Source organism: Sinocyclocheilus anshuiensis, unplaced genomic scaffold (assembly GCF_001515605.1).
Source record: "Sinocyclocheilus anshuiensis isolate Anshui unplaced genomic scaffold, SAMN03320099.WGS_v1.1 scaffold587, whole genome shotgun sequence".
Taxonomy (NCBI): Eukaryota; Metazoa; Chordata; class Actinopteri; order Cypriniformes; family Cyprinidae; genus Sinocyclocheilus; species Sinocyclocheilus anshuiensis.
The window spans coordinates 341,741-362,213 of record NW_015552579.1 but is presented as its reverse complement, the minus strand read 5'-3'; the positions used below and the strand labels follow the sequence as shown (position 1 = coordinate 362,213).

Genomic DNA, 20,473 nt, shown 5'->3' with positions numbered 1-20,473 from the left:
ATATATATATATATATATATATTAATACAGATATATATTTATTTTACATTCAAATATATTTATATGCAAATGATCGATCTGTTATTCCACATAATCTTGAGTGTGAGCGACTTGAGTCTGGCTTGTAATTCATTATAACACACCTTTGATAGATATTCTGTTTCTTTTCAGAAACTTTTATATATTATTAAATGTGTAAGTATTGTGTTAGCAAAATATACAAACAGTTGCATCAAATCCATATGTTTTAAAACTCGAGACATCTCGTAATTGCCTAAGGATGCCAAACGTTTCTGGGCCTACAGCGCAGCATCGATACCGTCACAATACATTAGTTGAAAAAATTCTTTAAAAATACCATCTTCACAGGACGAAACATACATTTATGACAGTATTCAAACAAAAGAGTCATCAATTTACTTTGACTTCTGCAGACTTCCTCACGCTGAGCTCATATTACTGTAGTACTTAAGTTTCAGGTTGGATCGCATTAAAAGTTTGACAGCTCTTAAAATATAATGCAAAGGCAAGTTCTTACCTGCCATCCATACGAACAAACAAAAGCACATGCAAGAGAGGGTCATCCTTGGGTGTCTTGTGTGTGAGCTGTCAACTGTGTGTCTGTGTTTTCCTTTCAGTTATTCATGTGTGACACAGAAAGGAGGGCCTGCAGTGTGTGGGGCCAATGAACCAATTACTGACAGCCTATCAGAGAATGAGTCAGAGGAAACACAGAAAAGATTGAGGATAAATCAGGAGACTTTTCAGAAATACACAAATTTCAAGTTTCGTTAGCAAGAAAATAGCAGCTATTGACTATTGCACACGCAAAAGCATTGAAAGGTATTATTTTAATAAGCCCACACACTGAAGTACAAATTCATATTTCAGCGTACAGAGTGACAACATTTACGCTGATTTTCCCAATGCACTGTTAATAATATATAAATTAAGATCCATTTTAGCTTTTTTAATTATGTTTTAGAGTAATAGAGAGTAGAGTTGATTTAATAGGCATTTTGAAGACGTCAGCATATATTTTAACCAACACGTTGTTGGAGAAGTTAGAGGTTTAGCGGCTTTAAACCGACGTAGTTAAAATGCAAGCATTTATGAACTCACAATTGAGAGCTAAACCATCTGACAATCAATTTCAATAGCTAGGACTTCACATATTTACAAAACTAGAAAAATCCACTGGTCATTATATTATTTTCACAGTTATTGAACATTAAAGGACTTTGTTCTTCTGAAACAAAACACACAGGTTTGCTGAACCCTAAACGTCTTTCCTAAAATGATCTTTAACCCAAATGCAGGTGTGTGACCTGAGAAACACCTGCATCTGTCCGCAGAGCACCACAGCTGGCACTGCATCAAATCAAACACATAATATAAAAACACTTGCGATAAATATCAGGTAAGACGGAAATTAATCACATTCAACTAAACACACTGCCAATGCTGATTAATGAAGATAATACCTATAAAATCACTTAATCAATACCCAAATAAATAGTGAAAAAGTATATGGTGCCATATAATCAGCATCATTGCGCTGTGGAAAACAAAATACATTTCATCTCGAAGTGTTGCTTTTTATCATGTCACATTATGCCCCCAAAATGTTTGCCATAAGGCTCTCCCAGATATCTTCCATATAAATGCATGATCATGCAACATGTCTTAAGTTTAAATGCTTAAATATTTGCAGCCGTAAAAAGTAAAAGTAAAGCAGAAACAAGTTACAACCACTTTGAATTTAATTACTGATGAAGAAAATTGAAAATGCATAAACGTATTAATAAAAAAAGCATTACATTAAAATAAAGATGTTAAAATATACATAAAACTATAAAAGATATTATTTAAAAAATATTTTCCAAAAAAAAAAAAAAAAATCTGTATGGTACTGTATGCACACAGTTGTATCTACTCAATCACATATCACTTTGGCTGAATTACTAGTTAGGTCAAACTAAACAAACAAAAACAAAAGCACTTACACTAAACTCTGATTAATCATGCATTTTGGAAAACACTTTTTTCACAGTGTAAAACCGCTTTACACTGAAATCATTTATTGATAGAGCAGATCACAATAAGTTTATTCCAAGGCCTCTAGGCTGGACATACACATTTCGTTCATAATAATTAATGAATGAAGATTTGTTCATTAATATGCACTGAAAATTCCACCATAGCATCATGACAGTAACTCCGAACAACCCCGAAGAACAAAACTGCAGGCCCGTTTTTGCACCACAAAGTCAAATTGTTGGTTTTTATTCAGAAGCCCAACATTTCTCAACTCAAAATCAATGTGCTTATTTTCCATTCCATATTCGAGATAAACTGCACTAATGAAGTTTTTGAGTGTGTGGGACTCTGGAGCCTGAGGCTCAGAGGGGCTTGTGTGGGAGTTTTGAGCTGAAGTGTTAGAGATCGCGTTCATTGGCCCTCGTCTCTCAAGGAGGGCTGGAGGGGCTCATGGGCCCGTGGAGGGGTCGTGAAGAGGAGAGGATGTGGGAGATGCACACGCCTCGGAGGTCGAGGGTACGACAAAGACACAGGGAGCCGAACCACACGATTCTTTGAAAACAGGAGATCTCAGGGGGCTCGAGAGAACGCTTTAGTGCGACTGTCGACGAGTTTGTGTCTACGGAGGGCTTTCAACTCTGCGGTTACAAAGACTTGGAAAAAAGTTCATATAGTTCTGAAGTACAAAAGCTGTGTGAGAAGCTACAAGTGTCAGATCCACAATTTAATACAAGTGCATTTGAAGATCAAAACATGGTTAGTAGAATTACAAACATTAGAGTTGATCCTGCATGCAAATTAAAGGGATATTTCATGCAAAAATTAAAATTCTGCCACCATTTACTCACCACCATGTTCTACGTACCTTACACTACTTATAATTTTTAGAATTACTCAAATCAGCATATTAGAATGATCGTGTGACATTGAAGACTGGAGTAATGATGCTGAAAATACAGCTTTGCATCGCAGGAATAAAAAGGAATAATTTAAAGGAATAAACATTTTTAAATATATTAAAACAGTTATTTTCAATTGCAATAATATTTCACAATATTATTGTATTCTGATCAATTAAGTGCTGCCTTGGTAAAGATAAGAGATTTCTTTCAAAAACATTTAAAATATATATTATTTTCAACCTATTGAACAATGTACTAGGCTACTCTATTTTATATATTGAAAGGTAACACCAGGGATCCAGCATGTCTTTAAAATGACAAAAAAAGGAGACAGAAAACTATTAGGCAATTATTACAGTCACTTATAATATCACTTGTGCTTCTGCATTTTCAAACTGGCTGCCTTGATATTGGAAATTGCCTTGAAATTGGTGACTTTCACTGATGTCAAGTCTCACGTTGCATCTAAAGCCAGACAGCAGAAGGCATTTTCTCTGAATAATGAATTTTGGTCTGTTTATGACATACAAAAAAAAAAAAGAAAAAGACAGCACACAACTTTCATGATTATTTTATGAAGCTTTTTTTTTTTTGTCATTTTGGAGCTTACCAGCCCACATCCCCACTCTCATATGAGTTTGGAACACATGAGGGTTAGTAAATGACAAAATCGTCATTTCAGCTTGAACCATCTCATTTTCATGCGAATGTGATAAAGAACACATAATCAAAGCATTTTCAAGTATCATTTCCTCTGAAACACATCCACATTCATCTTCCCACAATCAGTATTTTCCCTGAGCAGTCAGAAAGTGTTCCAAAAGTTAGTTAAGGATTGTTTAATGGAGACATTGAAAATCGGTTTAGCAGCAGAGTCATTAAATAAACGGATGATTGCATGATTGTGTGTTAACTATCAAAAAGGGAAATGCAGCTCTATGCAAGAAAGAGGGCAACAGAGTAGCAGTTGTGTCCTCATTCAACTCCTGCACCTGTTAGTCGTGCAAACAAAAATATTTCACACAAAACCAAGGATTGCAGACTGAGCTCTTCGGATTCAGGGAAGTGTTTACAATATGCTGATCTGACCACTATTCGGACAACTCTTCACTTCATTCTCGCTGTTCATTACTGTTTTCATGTCTTTCTTGAACATAGAGACTAAGTCTGAAAGACATTTGTAGCAGATCCACATAAAGCATTGGTCTCAAAATCAATTCCTGGAGGGCCACAGCTCTGCACAGTTTTGCTCCAACCCTAATCAAACACACCTGATCCAGCGAATCAAGGTCTTCAGGATCACACTAGAAACTTCCAAGCAGATGTGATTTGGAGCTGGTTGGAGCTAAAGTCTGCAGAGCTGTGGCCCTCCAGGAATTGAGTTTGAGACCACCGACATAAAGCGTACATGCTGGCACTCAGCGCCCCCTTGAGACCAAAACTGGAGTCATAAAGAAAGGTTCATGTATTTTTAGATTTTTAGAAAAAGTTCAACAATAAATACTAAATCTATGTTGATATAAACAGCGGGAGGGATTTATTTGATCAAAGCATGAAGCAGGTTGAAGGACACATCCACATGGACATGGCTAACATAGTGTTTTTGCATCACACCTCAAGGTATAAAATATTAGTGATTTCTACAAGAGTGAAGTGCAGCTCTAGAGAGACGTCCTAAAGTCGGTAGTCCTAAGCATTTCAAAGAATGAACATTTTCACATCATTTATTCACCCTCATGTCATTCCAAACCTGCCTGACTTACTTTCTTCATTGGAACACAAAAGGAGAGGTTTAGCATAATGTTCATGTTGCTCTTTTTCCACCCTGTGAAAGTGAATGGATGTTGTCAAGCACTAAAAATGGCAAAAGCATCTTAAAGGTGTCAGTTAATTCATACAACTTGTGCGATATAAAGTCTTTTGAAGCTATTAGATTTTTGCTTTGTTTTTAACAAACGCTGTAGTTTTTTTGCATGTCACATTTCTGCTCACGACACAGCAAGGTTGAAAATGTGGAATTGCAGGCAGCATTATTTTCAGCCAATATTTTGAATCAATTTTGATCTGTACCTCACCAAAAATCAAAATAATTGAAATATAGTGCACAAGTTGTATTGACTTCTGCTTTTTTGTCATTTTTGGAGAATGACAGCTTCTATTCACATTCACTGAACTGCAAAGAAGCTGCAAGAACATTCTTAAAAACATCTACTTTTGTGTTCCATAAAAGTCATATGGGTTTGAAATGAAATGAGGGTAAGTAAATGATGACAAAATTTTCACTTCTGATTCCTTAACAAGGAATTTAGAGCAGATGAGTTTCTGAAAGGCCTTCAAAGTTCTTCAGAAAGCATAAATATTGAGAAGAGCCCAGAGGATTTCAGAAAAACGCTTTTCTGAGGTCTCGTGCAGTTTAATTAGAACAATACCGACAGACCATCATTGAAAAAAAAAAAAAGTCTAAAAAACACCAAGAATCGTCTCATCCCAGAGCCTTTCCTCCTCTGTCCTGTTGTCTTCCTGATTCATCTTCTCTTTTCCTTTTTTCCTCTCTTTTTTGTGTTTGTGTTTGCCATCTTTTGTTTCTGTCCTGACTTCTACTTGTTCCTCCATCATTCCCTGTGGTTCCTCGTGCACTTCAATCTCTTGTTTGACCAAGAGTTCCTCTTCTTTTCGTCTCTTTGCATGCTGTCCATCCCTGTGCCTCCTACTTTTCTTGCTTGCTCTTCTTTTACCTCTACTTTCCTCGTCTTCACTAGAGCTCCTCTCTCTTTTTCTTCTCTCCTTCCATTTCTTTCTATCATCTTCTCCTTCTACACTTCCTCCCCTGTCTCCTTTCTGCCTCTTTTTCCTTTCACCCCGTTCCGTATCAGACCCTTCCTCCTGGTCTCTTCTGCTCTTCCCTCGCTTTTTCATCTTACTCTTCCGTCTCCTCCTCTCTTTGCTGTCGTAACTGCTGCTGCTGTCACTACTGCTGCTAGTGTAAGAGGAGGAGTCTGAAAAAGAGGAGGAGCTAAATGACTCGGGGCTCCTTCCTCTTTTACACAGGTGACCAGGTGTGAAAGGAGGACGGACATGGGGCATATACCCCGGCCGATAGTGTGGGACAGGGCCTCTCATGCCAAAGCCAAATTGATTGACCTGAGACTGGAAGTGTGGGTGCCAGTGAGGTTGAGGGAAACCAGGAGGTGGAAAACGTGGAACCAGCTTGCCAGGATGAGGCATCTCTTCTGCTTTCTGTGGACCTTCTTTCACACTCTCATCCAGATCCTTGTTTGCTTGTCCTATGGTGCCCGGTCCTGCTTTGGGCTCCAGTCCCCGGGCCTTCTGCACCTGAATGTAGTCATCCAGCTCATCCTGGAAGGAGTCGTACACTTTCTTCTGAGATTTGCACAGTTCCATAACTGTCTTCTCTCTAAGGGCAAAGATAAATGACATTTCACTGATTTGGATGGTTAATAACAAGCAGCTTAAGAAAAAAGTAGTTGCATGTAAACAAGTGATTGGCAATATGAGTTTTCCAACAAATTGGTGAGGAAACAATTTTCACTCAGAAATTGCTAGTAAGTTTCACAAAAAAATACAAAGAAATGGCATGTAACATGCTGAAATCAGAAAACTAAAATGATATTTTATTGTAAAATATACTCCCATCTTTTCATTTACAACTTAAAAATTTCTTTTTTTTACAGTGTATGCAAATATGCAAAATGCAGAAATAATTGTACTATGTATAAACATTTATTTTAAAGAAGATGAACTCAAATTTCACCTAAAGTCATCAGGGAATTCATCCATTTGCCACAAAAATTTCTCTAATCTTATACATTTGCACAAAAATAATATTTGATATTAAATAGAAAAAAATATATTAAAAAGAAGAACCTATGGTTGGATTTTGTCAATGAATACATATTTAGAACGTAAACAAGATTCATTCTGATTTCCCATTGACTTTAAAATATTTGAAAGCAAACAACGTTGGTTATCAGCCAGTATTGATAATCTAAAAATGTCAAATAATTGCTGACTAAGCAGCCTGGCCTATATATCAACCTAATGCTAATGTAAACTTAAGTTCTATCTTCTAAAACAAGACCCAAATCCCAGTGGCTGTAACAAAAACGTCATCAGATAAAATAACCAATGAGAGCGACGTCACTCACTTGACAATGTGTTTGTTTCCCTGCATGTGTGCCTGGTACATCTCTATTGAGCTGAGCGTCAGACAACAAATCGGGCAAGTCAGCGAGCTCACTGAATGTGTGTGAGAGAGAAAAACAAAATAGTCCAAGAAAGAGGGTATAATGATAAGGAAATATCAAATGTTAAGTTCTTCAAATATCAGTGGACGACCACTGAGTACAACAATACTTCTGTTTACATTAATGGATTACATGTGACATCCTAAAATTATGATATTTTATATACTTTATATAATTATTACATTTAATTAAATATAATTAATTAATAAAATCATCATAAATATTATTGAATACAAAATTTTTATGAATTTTAATATTACTAAATTGGCCAATGTAGATGTATATTAGCGTATACCATGTTCTGACTGTTCCCCCATCTGGTCCAGCATCTCTTGCCGGGCCTGGCTCCGCTGATGCTTCCGGCCGCTGTAGTGCTGCTGGGCGACCAGAGGGTTGTTAAAGGAAGCGCTGCACAGCGTACAATACTTGTTGGGGTCACTGAGATCAACCTCTTGATCGCCCGAGCCAGAAGTGTTCTGCTCCTGACTGATCTGATTCTGCACAGCAGCCTCTGATGGGAGGACAACAGGAGTTGTGGATTCTAGGACGGGCGCTGAAAGTTGAATATAACAAAATAGAGTTATGACAGGTTTTGCCCACAATGGTGAAATCTCAAATTTAACAGGTTCCAGATTGATTTTACTCACCTTCAGGTGGCGGAGGATTTGTTTTTCTCATGTTCTTGGCATGAACTTTGCCCTCATAGTGCGACTTGGCCACAGTTGGAGAGCTGAATACCATGTTGCACAGCTCGCAGAACTTCTCTGCAGACAGACCTCTCTGTAACACAACATGAAGTATTAAAGTGCCACTATTATGGATTTATGAAAATTACCTTTCATGCAGTGTCTAACACAGCTCTAAGTGAATAAAAACATCCTGCAAAATTTCAAATCTGAAAGTGCACCGTGAATAAAGTTATAGTCTCTCAAAAGAAAGAGTCGACTCTGAATCATTGAAACGAGTCGTTTTTAAAACTAACCCCAAGCCGTTTCATGTTGACGTCAACATGAAACATTAGCATATTGCCCGGCCACTTGTTGGTCTTTTCGCGTTGGTCTGAATGAAAATGCAAATTCATTCTTTGCCAATAGGTGCCGCTTTTAGAGCGGTAAAAATAGCTGTTTCCCCAGTAACGCTGTACACAAAGCAGCACTGCGCTCACAAACGCTGCTTTATTTTTAGGCATTACAGGCATGATGAAATGAAAATGAGACCAATCGGACCAATCACCGCAGATTAGAAGGGGTTTGGTCACGCAAAGGAGGGGTTTGGAAAAATGAATGGTTGAGCGAATCATTTGGGAGTCGTTGAGCAAGTAAGGTAAAAACAAATGCATATTATAAGACAATGAAAGTGTTTTTTGACCTTGCATGCATGTCAACCTGTTGTTGGGGACTGCCAAAACCAAAATATGAACCTTTCATTACCCATAATAGGGGCACTTTAAATACTGACACACACTTAAAAGCAATATATGCATATTCTGTATGATTACATACCAAAAGGCCTCCACAATCTTGGCTCGGCTTATTTATTTTAGCTTTCTTGCTCTGCAGGTACATCCTGACTCTTTGTGCATGCTTTTTCCCCTGGCAACATAGAAACCAATGTTAGAAATATGACTGCAGCCTTTTGAGGTTGCCTGAAAAAACTTGATACAGTTGCATGAAAAACAACCTCACAAACCTCATAATGAGAAACTCTCTGGGACTCGTAAAGCAGGGTTGCTTCACAGATGTGACAGAAGTTATCTGTCAACAGGCCTTTGAGAAGATCACTGTCACTCTGAGACCCTGCAGAAAAATCAGACAGTAAAAGGAAAAATAATGTAAAATAATGCTTACTGTTTGAAATAATCTTAATAAGGTAGTTTATGTGGTTTGTATACATTTTTTTTTTTTTTTTACAAATCAGATTTTCACAGAGCATGATTTATGATAAGAAATAGATTTCAGGCACTATGTGAGGCTTTCAGTAACACTAGTCAACAAGAAACAGACACTACTGTACTCTCTTATCTCTAAGAAATATCAGTAGCATAATTAAGCAGTAAATACATTTTGTTCAAGAATTCATTCCTATAAATCACTGGACTGAACTAAATGTGACAATTTACACACTAATGGTTTTACAGGTGATTTAGAGATTTATTTTGCTTAAATTTCATGAATGAGGCCCAATGTGTGCATGCAAAGCATACTAGTAATAATGTATCAGGTTGTTGTGGTGCAAGACTAGTATAACAAGTAAAAAAAAAAAAAAACATATATATATATTAACAGATTTAAGGATACAGTGACAACTATTTTCATGTTATGCCTGATAACTAATAATTGACCAATATTAAAAATCTGTTATAAAAACACAAAACCAATAGTTTTAAATGTTACAACTGAATCTAGGCATTGGTACATCATAATGTCAATAAAAAAAAATCTAAATTATTTAAATTGATTCAAACAAAAACAAAAAAATCAATAATAATACTAGCCCAATAAATGACATGGTCTTGATGCTGTGCATAGCTATATAGACAATTTGTGCATGCTGTGGATTCTTTTGGCATTATTTTAATGAATGCCATGCTGCAATGTACATATATTAGAAATGAAACAGCGATGCTCATGTTATTGTAAAACGTGTCAAAGTTACTTGAATTCCACGTCTATTATTTGCATAAAAAGTTTCAATTCGGTAAGGCTGTTTGTTCCTGAATGTTTCATTGTACTATCAGCTCAAACAATCTAGACACCAATATGTTAAAAGTTTGTGGTTACTAAAATTGCATAAAAACATAACTAAATTTGCATTTATTAAGGTCAACTTGTTTGTACTGCTGTCTAAAAGAACATATACATCAATCCGTATATAATGTGATAACATTTATTATTTTTTTAATAAAATGACATTAGTTAGAAATAAAAATAAACAACTTAAAACGCACTAAAACGTTCTGAAATGTCACAAACGAGCTGTTACTTCCCATAACACTGGCAATGGTGGATTAATATGAGGCTAAAAATGCATTCGGTACCTGGCTACGTTGTTACTTAATCGGCGAATTAATCGATTTTCACGATGGTATGATTCATTAAATCCACGTTTTGGGTCTTAACGTGTATTTTCAGCCGATGTATGGTGACAATCGACTTAAAAACACACCAGATATTTTAAAAAGGGATTTTTTCTTGTGGTGTTTGTTTAAGGTGAATGATGGATACTAATATTTAGCCTAGCTTGTTGGCTTGCTAAGCTTTATTACCACCCATGAATCCATCTCAAACACAAGCATTCGATGCAAATAAATTCCACATGACTGCATTTTTGAAGTTTTTTTGAAGGGTTTCAACTGATAGACTCACCTTCTTCAACCTGAGAAATATTGGTGTTAGTGTTTTGTACTGTTTCTGGATTGATATCGTCTGTATTTTTGATTTTGTCTGTTTCCGCACACTGCGGAGAACACGATACACTAGCTTCAAGCTCGGACATTTTTTATACCTGGAAATAAATCAAAACTGTAGCTGATGAAGCTAAAAATGCCAAAGAGCTCTACATGGCAATGGCTAAGATATGAAGGGAGGTGATATGCGCATGCGCAGTAGGATCACATTTCTTTACGTGCCAGCCACAGAATTAAGCAGATGCTTACTGCCATCATCTGGTGTTTTTATGTTATTGTCCTAGTAAATTAAAAACCTAAAGATATCTGTTGCTGTATGAAGCAAATTGTAAAAACAATGGTAAGCAGTTCCTGATAAACACAAATATATTGATAATACTGTAAAATTATAATGAATTATAATGAAGTAAAAACTCATTCAAACAGTGTCATTCAAACATTCAATCTTTCTTTCATTTTGGTGGTTTAACAGTAAGCTAACTTTAGAATTTATGGTAACCAATAAATAAAATAGGCCTATAGTTTAATATGTATTTGTTAAACATATAGTAGTTTAGATTTGTACATACTTTCTTGACCTGCATCAGAAATTAATTCAACTTGGTAAATTACTAACATCACAATTGTATTCCATCAGTCTGAGAAATAGGTGAAATGCTGTGAATTTCTTATTGTACATTAACTGAAGACAAATGTGAACTGCCCCAAAAATAGAGATATAACTACAGTTCTGGATCACTGAAGACATCAGCGACAGTCCTCATCAAAAAGACATATATTTCCTCTAATAAAATTGATTAGTGTATCACACAGGATAAACAAAGACCAAGAAATTTGCTGAAATCTAATAAAATAGTAACATTTAATTTTCTAGCAAAACAAAAAACAAACAAATATTATTTTCTGTTAAATTAGATGCAGTACTAGCACAGGCAGTACAGTATGAATGCATTATTAATGTAAACATATAATTTTGTGGAGTGTCTTTTAAAAAGAGTCTGCCCAAACATTTAGAATAACAGTGAGTTATGAGACTCCTTCATTTCTCCTTTCCCTTCGAATCACTAGGAGAGCTATGTAACAGAAGGTGGCAGTGAAGAGGACAGTTAGGAGAATCAACAAGCCAATCCATGCTGCAGGACACAAGCCCTTCCTGATGCCCACAGGTTCCTCTGGAAGAAGACTGCTCACACTGAGTATATAACCCAGAGCCCAGCCCACAGACGCCTCACCTGCCTGTAACATAGAGACTGAAAGTGAGGTTTTGTGTTTTTGCATACCCCACATTCACACAATTTGCATTTTATTCAGCAGAAAACTGTAAAAATGATTTGTCAATTAAGGTGGTTCTGTGATGTACAAGAATATGAGTACCATTTTGATAAACTCCCCTTTTTCTGAAAAGCAACGTTTTGGAAAAAAACGCTCATCAAAGTTATAACCCCTAAACATTAGCACCTGTATATACACTGCAACTGCACAATAATCCTTCAGGTATTTTTTCAAGTCAGGAGCTTTCTTGGTCATCTATAATGAACAGAAGATATGGATATGAATTTTAAAGATTTACAGATGCAAGAGATGCAATGCAGCATGTTAGACAGTGTGGACACATTTTTAATACAAAAATAGCGTCTATATATATATATATATATATATATATACGAGGTATTATTGATTTGTGATGCACAGTATCATACTTCAACCAGATAGGCCAGGATCTGGCACAGAGTCTCTTCTTTACCATAACACAGGTAACTATGCGTGTAGAGGGAATTCTCCTGCCCATAGAGGCGTAAGGTCATGCGGTTCAACTCGTTCATTAAGCATTAAGATGCATTAAGATGACGTAAAACCAAAAAGCACCTGCAAAAACCTTTTCTAAGAACTAACTTCTCTTTTCTAATTTGATAAACTGGTCCCAATGTAATTGAATTTTAGTAAATGTAAGTCAGTTCCCCTGAGGTATATTTATTTATTCACATTTTTATTTTGATTTAATAATTTTAGTATTATTGTATTCTTGTATTGTATTTTTTATTTTTTTAAATTTGCTAAATATTTAACTATTTTACTGGAGAAAATATTAAGCAATTTAAAACGTATGCAGAGTGAAAAAGTTTTATATGCCAGAAAATACAGTATATTGTAGATAAATCAGGCTTCAAATCCTATTGAAACTGTGCATCTGAATCTGGATTGAAATATCTTGAAATAGCAAATATTGGTGTTTTTGTGTTTATCTTTATGTGAAATACCTTTATCATTAATCTGCCTGAAAAATGATACTATTTCAGCAACATTAACCAGAATGTGAGACAGCCAGAAAGTGTTTTAAAATAGGATGTGTTCTTTATCTTTCTCTTTTTATGTGGTCATTGTATGCATAAAATGATAACATAGGCAGAAAAAACACACTCACTTCAGAAGTCTCATGCCAGCAGTAGCTCCTAGATACACAGGGGTGCAGTGATGTCTGTCTGGGGGAATGTCCCGCTTGGCCTTCTTCAGGCACGCCTCAAGGCTGTGGCCTGCTGCACCCTGCTGCCCAGCATAACTAGAAATTCCTCCTCCTGCACAAAGAACCACAAGACATAATAATTACATAGAAATAGTCATCTATTTATTTATTTACTTATTATGTTTAGAACTTTTAATATTATTTTATTATTTATTTGACTAAAAATGTTACTATCTTACTGCAGAAATCTTAAACAAACATTATGCCAGAAAATATATTGTAGATAAATCAGGCTTTGCCCTTCGAATTCTAGCTTTGCATCTTAAAATTAAATATCTTGCACCATAACATGCATATTGATGCTTTTTTTTTTTTTAAATATATATATATTTTTTTTCGCTTAAGATGTTTATCTATATAGAAAATATCTCTACCATTAATCTGCCTGAAAATGTTAAATATTTCAGCAAGTCTTTTGACCTTTGACATGACACTCGCTATGCTGGGTGACCACACCTGTGCCATTTAACTTGTCCGCCGGCCATCTGTAGATGTACAAGGCAATGTGTGAGGAGCCAGCATCCAGCACAATCCCATACTGCAATGGGAGAGAGAGACAACAACAACAACAACAACAACAAAAACGTTCAAATAATCCATGGTCAAATCCATGTTCAATGTGAATTCGATTAGAATGTATTGTCCTCTGTTTTTATACCAAACAGAACTGAAAGTTTTGGTCAAATTTCTAATTTCCATCATACAATAAGAGCATAGCAGATGCTTTGACAGTGATTTATTCACAGAAACCACTGTAACCACATATTTTGAGATAACCGTCATATTTCCAGTACAATTACTTCTAAGATTTTGTGCATATTGTGTGTTTCCATGACTTGTTGCACAGTTACTTACCCACGGCTCCCAGGGGTTAACATGTACCTGTTGCCCGATGACACACTCCTGGAGATGCAATTCCCGGAAGTATCTGACATAACAAACTATCCTGAGTCTGCATCTTCATTTGTTTCAGGGTTCCCAACAGGAACAAAATGACCTTTCTCTATGTTTACCTTGTGAAGGCTCACTTCCCCACAGCTATAAAACTGACTGAATATACTATACTTTTTTATTATGTACTTTCAGATGCTAATTTTTATATGTGGTTCAGGATGTGGCTTTCAGCTTTGATGTTGCTGTCTGTAACCCAATGATTAGATATGGATTCTTAAGTGTCTGAGGCAGGGCTGAATGTGAAAGCACATACAAGTAATGCACTATTCCTGACAAAGAGCGATTAATTAAATATTATTCAGCTGTGCGCAACATAGTGTGTGCTTAAAACATGATTTTGTGACCATTCAATGTTTTCAGGTTTTTTATTTGTCCACAAAAACAACACAATTCCTCTTTGTATCAACTGCCAAAATCGTCCCTCCCATCAATCAGGATACACTGTGTAAAATGCAAGTTAACCTACAGAAGAAATAAAGACAGATAGAGAGCAAGATAGAGAGCGAAAGAGAGATAGAGAACACAAAAGAAATCATTTTAAATTTTAAGCAGGACACAGAAGTACGTAGCGTGTACTCCGGTGGCTCTCTTATTTCATGTATAGATACAGTCAGGAGTAGAATAGAAACCATTCCAAACAGAAAGAGCGTTGCTGAGACAACAAACTTAACAAACTGATTATCCATCAGTAAAGTTGGGGTTTGCCTGGTGCAAATGATAGTGAAGGACCAAGGGCAACCCCAACAAGAGTACAAACTTCTCCTGTACACAGAAGCCCCTCTGATAGAAAGAGTTAGTAACAGTAAAACCATTTCTTTTACAGTCTACAGTAAATAATGATAATAAAATTCTCCAAGAATTTACTGCTTCAGCTTGAGTTTGCTTAAAGAGTTTCTTTAGAATAATAAGAAATACCAATTTTGCAAGTGTACACGTTTTATTATTATAAAGACTATTTGGAAATACACATAGATGTAGAATAGCTGTTGTTGTAATAATAATTGTTGTAGAATCGATTGTTAGTAGAACCACAATATGTCCTGCACTAATTATGACCTTTTTGTAGAATGAGGGAGTGTTCCAAACATTCCAGAATCTTCTTCTGTCATCTTTTTAAAATGTGACTCCTAAAGGTGTGTCCACTGGTGCAGCTGACTAATCTAGAGTCATTCTTGTAGGACTAATGTGATGGAGACCAATTTTATATACAAGGTTTTGCCTCATTCAGTGTCCCCTGCATCTATTCAAAAGCTGACACAGACAGCATGCTCTGAATAGGATAATTCCTGCCAAGAGCAGAGGTACTTTGCATCAACAGGGCTGCTTTGTATCCACAATGCACTACTCTACATGTGGTAAGAATTTCCTTTTTGGTTGGGAAAAGGGAGGACTGCGAGGAAAAGAAATTAAGAAATGTGTGACGTCATCCACATTTTGATCAGTTACTGTGCACTTGATGAATGGGGCAGTAATGCTTATTTTATGACAAAACAGAATTACTAAATTAAGGCCAAACATCATCTTAAATTCTTAGATTTTAAATTGAACAAGGTTTCAAATATATGGCAAAGGTTATGTTTCTGTCAGGAAAACTATTGTCAAAGATGATTGACAATTAGCATACAGTTTGGATTGGCGGTATGGTTCTGTTCTGGCAAGAATCAGAAGGCTGAATCCTGACTGACAGAGGAGGAGCTGGGGATGGAGGAGGGTAATTAGCTTTTGAGCAATGTGAAAACTGCTGATAATACTGAGGGACCTTATATATAAATGCGTAGATAGGTGTCGTATTCCTATAGGTAGATGGGGATCAGCTGAAGGTCAGCTGATGCGAGCTTGACTAACGTGACCTGCCAGAACTAACGCTACGCTTGATTTTTGATTTAGTGTTTACAATACAGTCAGTTCAATAAAAGCATGTACCGAGTAATATGACTGAGTGATACGAGTTTGTATTAGCTTGAAAGGAGAAATGAAAACATTTACCAAGAAACACTCACGATTTAAAGAATCACAAGCACACAAAGCTTGAACAAGAACCGCTTTTATGAACAGTATTAACTACATTTCAAGCTTCACTAGATAAAGATTAACTATTTTAAATAGATAGATAAATTCAGTGACTCTGCAAATTAAAATAGGCACAATTTTCAAGACCATGTAATGGCAAACCTAGGAAGTCCTTTGAATAAATACAAAACTAAAAGTTCAGGAACTGAGTAACCTGACAGTGTGAATAATTTCATTTTAAAATCACACATCCACTGAAAAAAATCTCACACTGGAGATTTTCAGTGTTATTTCAGTACATCAAACAAAAAACACAGCAGCATAAAACATAAATGCATCCCAGATGGATGCACCAAATATTAAAACAAAAACAATCAAATGTGTAACATCTCAGTCCTGCCATCCAGCTCTGGCGTAGTGTTTTGAAATACTGGGAGAACAGACTCTTCATGTTGACACAGGTGCCAGACCATAATACAATAATAATTCAGCAGTAGAAGCAGCATCATGACAACCAAGGCCAAAATGACCAGAAGGGCCACCACAAGTCTCTTTCTGGTGCAAAATGGGTGAGATGACCAGTGCTCACTTTGGGAACCTTCCTCCAGTGAGTGTTTAGGCCTGAAGTGTGTGGACAGGCAGTGTTTAATCCAGGTCCCAGCAGGAGCAACAGGTGAAAATAAGCATGCATCTCTCTCCCCCATCGTCGCAGAAAGAAGAAGCTTCTTGACCACAGAGCAACTGTCACTACCACCTGCCAGCCAGTGTCTGAAAATAGAAACATACAGTGGTCATATGGATTAAGAAGTCTAGTGCAAGTAATAGCAACAACAGCTAATTAAATCTTATCCCAAAAAACAACTATAAAATATTTTTGTAGTCTGGTTTCTTTAATAAAATAATAAATAAAAGACACACACACACACACACACACACACACACACACACACACACACACACACACACAGTATATATATTAACTCTTTTATTATTTATAGAAACCAGGGGGGTATTCCAGAAAGCAAGGTTAACTTACAATAACATATACCCTGAACTCTCGGTTGACTAACCCAAACCTTGCTTACTTGAAGTATGCTGGTTCCAAAAACGCACCTGGGAGTAAATTCAGTCAACTCAGAATATATCCACGGTAAACATACAAGAATTCTTAAAAGAGCGTATGTTATATACCTATATTGTAATAATATTTAACCCCTTAACTATCATCCACATTTTTGAAAATTCACGAGAAAGTGCACTATACAAACTTAAATTATTATAATTCATGAACGCTTTTGAATACAGACCTAAGGTTGGTCTCTTTTTAAATAAGACAATTAGCAGAGTATTACAGAAGTGAAATCATTTAATAAATTGAAAGTATTACAAAATTATAGAAGTTTAAATTTACTGTAAAGAAAATGTATTGTACTATTTTTCTTTTATTTGATATAAAATAAATATTTTAAAAAATAGTTAAAAATACAAAATTACTATAAAATGAAAGCCATATGTCTACATAAGTTGTGTTACAAATCCAAATTTGAAGTTGATATAAAAAAAATGTGAGGTTCATATGCAATTTTGTTTAGGCGTTTTACTAAAAAAAGCCACCAGGTGCCACCCAAACGCCATTGAATATTTTATGCATTTCTGTTACAAATCTATCAATTTCTCTCTCAATATTACGTCTATCACAAAATAATTACGTCTACCACCAAATATGGAATCTTGAGACTCAGACCTTTCCAACGATATGTATTTTGTCAAGATTATAAGAAGTTTTGATTCTAAAAGACAGTAATACATTTTGTAATAGGACACCAGGAGACCGCTAAAAGATTTTGAAGTACCATTTCTATGGTAACGCAATGTCGATTTCAAAATGGTTTTCACAGGATGAATTTTGAGATTTTAAGCTTTCAAATGGTATGTAAACTTATGATGATTACTAAAACACGTGATAGGGAAAAAGGCAACGAAATAAAGACTTTTTGTGACAAAGGTCAGAACTCCTGTTATGATGTAGATTTGTCATAGATTCTTGGTGCACTCTTGTCATAAATGAATCTATTACTGTTCCTACATAATTTGTAACAAAAAATGGTAAAATATCTATTTAGGAGTCTTAGACCTTTCCAATGATATAGAGTTTGTACAGTGACGTAAATGTAGGCGTCTCGTATACGGGACGGTGACAGTTAAGGGTTAATTTTGTGCGCAATCTGCCACGCCCACAGGAGTCTCGTCAATAGGTCACGCATGCGCTGGTAGCGCTGAAGTAAACTAACTAACCCTGAAACAGAAGCTGCTCTGGAGAAGGTTATGTTCAGAGGATAAGTTGCTATGGCTACTTACATACCCTAAGAGTTACCGGAGTTTATCCGCTTTCTTACCCTTAAACACACCCGGGTATGTCACATAACCTGCTTTCTAGAATACTCCCCACTCCACCCCAGACTTTGGGGTCAAGTCCTAAAACCCCTTACAAACTACATAGCGATGCCATGGCAACCCCCTAGCAACTGTGAGTTTTCCCACAAACCAGCACTACTTGCATTTTCTTTAGAAAAAATCTTGTCATTATTAAAGGGGTCATATGATGCCGCTAAAAAGAACATTATTTTGTGTATTTGGCGTAATTAAATGTGTTTATGCGGTTTAAAGTAAAAAAAACCACATTATTTTCCACATACTGTACATTATTGTTTCTCCTCTATGCCCCGCCTTTTTGAAACGTGGCTGACTCTTAACTTTTATAAAGAATATCTCTTTGGATTTGAGACTTTAGTCTTTGCAACTTTACAGATCTTCTTTATGCACCAAGAGCTTGTAACACTCCAAAGAGAAAGGAAAAATTGAAATCGCATCATATGACCCCTTTAATGTAAAGGCTAGCAATAACAAATTATCATGGCATTTCGTTCAAACGTCGTAAAACGCTTTAAGAATCTTTATGTTGTTTGTCACATTTCTTTTTCTTTTCAAAATGTAACTTTAGGACAGTGACGACAATGGTGGAAATTGTATGGCAGAAATGTAGCTATGGCAGCATATTTTGGCACAAACTGTGGAGAGGGAAAGTTAAAATGTAAACAACGCTAAAAACAGAATTTTTAAAAATTTGCTTTCCCACTAATGTTTTTCGGTCTTTCACTTTTATGATTTACGCTGGAGAATTACAACATTGAAATGAAATGGGAAAAAATATGAAGGTACAATTACGTCAAAAAGATTTGCATACGCAGGGTAAGAGTTGTGGAAGTGTACATAAGACTGTAAGCGTAAATTAAATTTGCATGCGCAAGAGAAGCTTTGTAAAGGTGTAAATCGTGTTTCAAGCGCAAGAAAAAATTATTTGCAGCATTTTACTGTTACTCATAAGTGTAATTCATGTATTGTGAAACTGCAGCTTCATGCTAACGCAAAATAAATATGATCTGCATGCTTCTGACTTCCATTTTTCCGCGCTTACACTTTTGACACGTTTTTTTCGCCAAAAGACGGTCAAAAGCACTGCAAGCCTGTGAACAGTGATTTGCAAGCGAAAACAACAGTTTAAAGAACTGCAAAACAGATTGACTGCATAGAACCAATCTGTATGTGTAAAAAAACTAACTGTTGCAAATGTCTAAATGACTTGTTGTGCATGTGGGGCAAAAAGTTCCCGAAATAAACCGATATGTACAGCTCCATCTTTCTTTTCTCTGCGCTTATAGTTTTGGCACGATTCTCTCACTAACTGAAGCTGCGTCTCATTTAGAAGGCTGCGCCCTCCGGAGGTCGCATTCGAAGGCTGCATACGTCATCGAGGCTGTCACATTTCAGAAAAGCAAGTAGGACGCTCCGAATGCGACCTTCGAATGCGACCTTCTTTCACATGAATTTGGAGGATGCATGAGGTGTATCCTTCGCTGCTACAGATAACCCACAATTCTTTGCGTCACCATAAACAACCATTGTTCATTTGAAAAATGCCGGCGCCGGCAGATGTACACACGAGCGCAGATGTGGTGTTTACAACTTACCTTAAATCGCCTCGGTAAAAACGGATAAACTTTGTTTTTAATATCCTCCTCCTTTTTTTCTCTAATAGATGTCTGCTGTACATACGCTGCAGCTCCTCAAACATTGAACAAAATAAAACAAGTAAAAGCATTTTTTTCTTTATTACTTTCCAAATTTAGAAATAATTTTCCTTAATTTAAGTAGTGTGAGAGCGCAACGATGCTCTAAATGTGTTGGCATAGCAACGTGATACTTCCTGTTTCCTTTTCCGCCTGTCCTACGAAGGCCGTCTCGTTTAATTCTAAGTTGAGGACACTTCGTATATGCATCCTACAGAGGATGCGACCTCCAGAGGGCGCAGCCTTCC

The 20,473-nt window shown here is 36.2% G+C and overlaps 3 protein-coding genes across 3 annotated transcripts in view; all 3 read right to left on the bottom strand.

Annotated features, from left to right (window-relative positions):
* LOC107665224 (uncharacterized) overlaps window positions 1–608 on the bottom strand; it is a 2,912-nt gene extending 2,304 nt beyond the window's left edge. The window contains exon 1 of the mRNA XM_016456006.1: window positions 539–608. Coding sequence (XP_016311492.1) covers window positions 539–584 — 46 coding nt within the window. The 5' untranslated portion in view covers window positions 585–608. The remainder of the gene's footprint in view (window positions 1–538) is intronic.
* Window positions 609–4,282: 3,674 nt separating this feature from the next.
* LOC107665248 (zinc finger matrin-type protein 1) lies at window positions 4,283–10,804 on the bottom strand. Its single transcript, XM_016456057.1, has 7 exons — window positions 10,573–10,804; window positions 8,897–9,003; window positions 8,710–8,799; window positions 7,855–7,987; window positions 7,503–7,760; window positions 7,109–7,199; window positions 4,283–6,357 (listed from the first exon to the last, which is right to left on the bottom strand). Exons 1-7 carry the CDS (start codon window positions 10,700–10,702, stop codon window positions 5,403–5,405), a joined length of 1,764 nt encoding a protein of 587 aa, XP_016311543.1. The 5' UTR covers window positions 10,703–10,804; the 3' UTR covers window positions 4,283–5,402.
* Window positions 10,805–13,031: 2,227 nt separating this feature from the next.
* Window positions 13,032–14,774, bottom strand: LOC107665219 (ectonucleoside triphosphate diphosphohydrolase 2-like). The gene is made up of 3 exons (XM_016456002.1): window positions 14,646–14,774; window positions 13,555–13,672; window positions 13,032–13,186 (listed from the first exon to the last, which is right to left on the bottom strand). The coding sequence occupies exons 1-3, from the start codon at window positions 14,772–14,774 to the stop codon at window positions 13,032–13,034; spliced, it is 402 nt and encodes a 133-aa protein (XP_016311488.1).
* Between the last annotated feature and the right edge of the window lie 5,699 nt (window positions 14,775–20,473).

Excerpts from the sequence above, each read along its gene's own strand:
- LOC107665248 (XM_016456057.1), bottom strand. The coding sequence starts at position 10,702 with ATGTCCGAGCTTGAAGCTAGTGTATCGTGTTCTCCGCAGTGTGCGGAA. Across the intron at positions 7,761-7,854 it reads AAATCCTCCGCCACCTGAAG|CGCCCGTCCTAGAATCCACA; the intron begins GTGAGTAAAATC and ends TTCAACTTTCAG. Across the intron at positions 7,200-7,502 it reads GGGGGAACAGTCAGAACATG|TGAGCTCGCTGACTTGCCCG; the intron begins GTATACGCTAAT and ends ACACACATTCAG.
- LOC107665219 (XM_016456002.1), bottom strand. The coding sequence starts at position 14,774 with ATGGATAATCAGTTTGTTAAGTTTGTTGTCTCAGCAACGCTCTTTCTG. Across the intron at positions 13,673-14,645 it reads AGTACACGCTACGTACTTCT|TATGGGATTGTGCTGGATGC; the intron begins GTGTCCTGCTTA and ends CTCCCATTGCAG. Across the intron at positions 13,187-13,554 it reads TAGCGAGTGTCATGTCAAAG|GAGGAGGAATTTCTAGTTAT; the intron begins GTCAAAAGACTT and ends TTCTTTGTGCAG.